General features: G+C 38.3%; 1 protein-coding gene across 1 annotated transcript in view; it reads left to right on the forward strand.

The window, feature by feature from the left end:
- LOC115220308 (putative uncharacterized protein DDB_G0286901) overlaps positions 1-3,041 on the forward strand; it is a 174,696-nt gene extending 171,655 nt beyond the window's left edge. Inside the window, exons 8-9 of the mRNA XM_036510172.1 lie at positions 1-37; positions 3,006-3,041. The exon at positions 1-37 is cut by the window's left edge and continues 47 nt beyond it. Coding sequence (XP_036366065.1) covers positions 1-37; positions 3,006-3,041 — 73 coding nt within the window. The remainder of the gene's footprint in view (positions 38-3,005) is intronic.
- Positions 3,042-3,703: the final 662 nt, after the last annotated feature.

Genomic DNA, 3,703 nt, shown 5'->3' on the forward strand with positions numbered 1-3,703 from the left:
ACAGAGATTTACGACACGTCAAGACACGACACAAAAAGTTGGTGCAAGTAGAATTCATATCGCTGAAACACAAAGAATAACAGTTGTCTGAATAATCCCAAAGGCACGTTTTGTTGCAACTGTAGGAAGAAAAGTACGAACCAAATAAAACAAAAAAACTGAGAAAAATATACATTTTGTCAACGTAAAATAACTTAGGTACGTTTAATGTCAGAAACATGTGTGGGGATTTTATCCACGTTCTTTTACTAATGCTACCAGCAATATAAAAAAGCAAGATAGGAGCTAATCTAATTGTAAATTGCCAAATCATAACAGTGTTGGACAAACTGTTTTCTAATATATGTTTCGGCTAAGATGGCGGTTGGTAGAATCGCGATCACGCAGGACAAAAATAAGTGCCAGTTGAGAAGTGGGGTCGATGTGATCGACTTATCTCCTCTCCTAAAATTGCTGGTCCTGTGTGAAAATTTTAAACCAATATTTGTTCCGTCTAAGGTGGTGAATCGGCAGAATCGTTAGAACGCTGAACAAAATGTTTAACGGCATATCTTCTATTTTTACGTTTTGCGTTCAAATTCCGTCGACGTCAACTTTGCCTTTTAGTGTTTCGGGTATTGATAAAATAAGAACCAGCTGAACACTGGAGTCCATGTAATCACTCACCGCTTCCGCCGAGTTAGTGGCCTTGTGCCGAAATTTGAAACTAATATTTGTTTCGTCTAAGGTGGCGAGCTGGTAGAATCGCTTCGCGGCATTTCATCTGTCTTTACGCTCCGAGTTCAAATTCCGCCGGGGTCTGCTTTGCCCTTCATCCTTTCGGGGTCGATTAAATAAGTACTAGGTACGCCCTGGGGGTTAATGTAATCGACTTAATCCCTTCCCTCAAATTCAGATCGTGTAGCACATCCCACTCCAAAGGTCCCCGAATAAGGGATGTTTAAGGATATTGAACGAAATATACATGTTTCCAAAGGTGTATTATCCAAACCCCAAAGAATTCATTTCAGCACATGGCTATTAAGATCCCCCCCACTACTTCTGCTTCTGATCAGAGTTGCACATATCGTCAGTCACCAAGGGACATGTTCAACTGGTTATGGTCAAACAACTGAGATTCTTCTTCTTCTTCTTCTTCTTCTTCTTCTTCTTCTTCTTCTTCTTCTTCTTCTTCTTCTTCTTTCTAATGCACTGTGCTTAGCAGCATTTCATCCGTCTTTACGTTTTAAGTTTATGTTCCGTCGAGGTCGACTTTGCCTTTCATTCTCTCGGATCGATAAAATAAGTACCAGTCGAGTAATGGTGTCGATGTACTCGACTTACCCCACCCTTTCCCGAAATTTCAGGCGTTGTGCTTATAACAAAAAAGATTAATTTTATTATTTATTCTTCTTGTTATTCTATTCATGTCCTTGTCATTTCGGGTCCTTCTTTTTTTTAATTATTTATAAAAATGATTTAAGTTGTTGGCGTATAAAAATCTCTTAAATCAACAAAAATAAATCCTAAATCCACAGTTTGTAATAAAACACCATCGTCAGTTTTAAAAGAAAAAAACAGGATTATTTTATTTTATCCACACCTTTCCTACTCCATTTGTCTATCAGTCTGTCTGTCTGTATGTCCTTCTCTCTTCCCGCCCTCTCCTCCAACTCTTATTTTAAACCCCCGGTGACTACTTTCCCAAATATTAAATATGATGTTTGTATTGTCAGCTGACATAATCTGTTTACTTTCTTTCTTCGTTGTTAATTTAAAAAAAAATTCCTCTTCCCTCTCTCTTCTCTGATTCTTTCTCTCTTTTTCCTTCTGCCTGGCTCTCAGTCTCTTTCTCCCTCTTGCTCTCCATTTTCCATTTATTTTGATTTCTCACCAACTCTGACATCTTAATTGTACGTCAGACGATATTTTGACGACCAGGCAGACACGTCTGCTCTAATATCATTTTGTCCTAATTTCAACAAACGTTTTTCCAAACATGCGCTCGCCCTACACATCACCACAAAAACAGGTGTTAAATGTTGCCTAGGAACACCATAGTGACAACCGAACAGATTAAACACTCACTTTTCTCACGTTACAAATTAAATATTTTGACAAGAGCTTCTTCAATTCTGATTGTGCAATGGGGACGAAGGTAAATTCGTTAGCATTTTTAGATTATTTCATATCTAGTCCAATCGATTCAGTTTCGATTCCTGTTTCAGTAGTTGGTGGTGATGACGGTGTTTAATCTGAGGGTAGCCCCGACCAAAGAGCTGACTAAGCTCCTCCAATCGTGAACATCATGTCGATATAGAATTATGCTGAGCTACTTTATTCAGTGTGTCCTCTTGTTTTGCCAAGTCGGCAGGGTGTAATTTGAAAAGAATTTGGTTGTTCTTTCTGGTAGATGAAGTGACCATTTCCTCACCTGTACTTTATTCATATTGTGCCATGTCATGAAGTGATGTGAATCTCAGTTGTTATTCTTTCACCCATGGCCGGCTGTTATCGAGAACACCTTTGGTTAAATAATACTGGTTTCAAATTTAGGCACAAGGCCAGCAATTTCAGGGAGGTAAGTCGATTACATCGACCCTAGTGATCAACAGCTATTATTTCCTCAACCCCAAAAGGAATGAAAAGCAAAGTCGACCATGGCAGAATTTGAACGCAGAACATAAAGATGAACGAAATACTGCCAGCTCACTGTATTCTATGTTTAAAGGATATTTCAATCCTTTAAGATTATCAAAATTACATTGGATGCTATTTTTAAAATTTGAAATGGTAGAGTATGATTTAAAGCAACTTGGCTACTATTTCTATCAATTCGAGTCCCTATGTTGAGGTCCCTTAAGTAGAAAAGGATAAATGTTCTCAGAATTTTGTCAGTATTTTCCAAGGCCCCCAGTAATAATCGACAATATCATGACTTTGTTAACTTCACCAGAATTCAAGGATTTCATATTTCAAGTTAGTATAACGGTTTATTTTTTCTTTTTATCTTTTACCCCCTTCAGTTTTTGGACCGCAGCCCTGCTGGAGCACGGCTTTGAAGGATTTAGTCGAACAAATCAACTTTAGTACTGTTTTTCCTTTAAAGCCTAGTACTTATTCTATCGGACTCTATTTACTGAACCGCCAAGTTTCGTGGACGGAGACAAACCAATACTAGTGGTCAAGCGATGCTAGAGGACAAACGCAAAAACAAAACATGCACACATATAGGTGTATATACCTATACACACATACACATTCACACACACACATATATACACACATAACTATATAAATTATATATGTGTACGACAAGCTTCTTCCAGTTTCTGTCTTCCGACTCCACTCGCGAGAGTTTAGTCAACCCGGGGCTATAGCAGGAGAAGGTTGCCCAAGGCGTCGTGCAAAGAGACTGAACTCTTGACCACATGGTTGCGAAGCAAGCTTCTTACCACGCAGCCACGCCTGCTTTTTCTCTTCCTTTTCATTTTATTCAGACGTGTAATGGACCGACACCTGTCCATTACAAAATATAGTCTTGCTCCAAGTCAACGATTACAATATCCGGCTTGTATTTTATTCTTCTTTCAGTATGTATAGGAAAGTCCCTCAATAACTCCATTTCGTTGCTTTCGAGGGATGAAATTTTATTTCATAAAAAGGCATTTTTCTGTGCCAAAAACAAAAACAAACATGAAAACAAAATCCATTCAATTCTTCT

This window comes from Octopus sinensis, linkage group LG16, assembly GCF_006345805.1.
Source record: "Octopus sinensis linkage group LG16, ASM634580v1, whole genome shotgun sequence".
Classification (NCBI taxonomy): domain Eukaryota; kingdom Metazoa; phylum Mollusca; class Cephalopoda; order Octopoda; family Octopodidae; genus Octopus; species Octopus sinensis.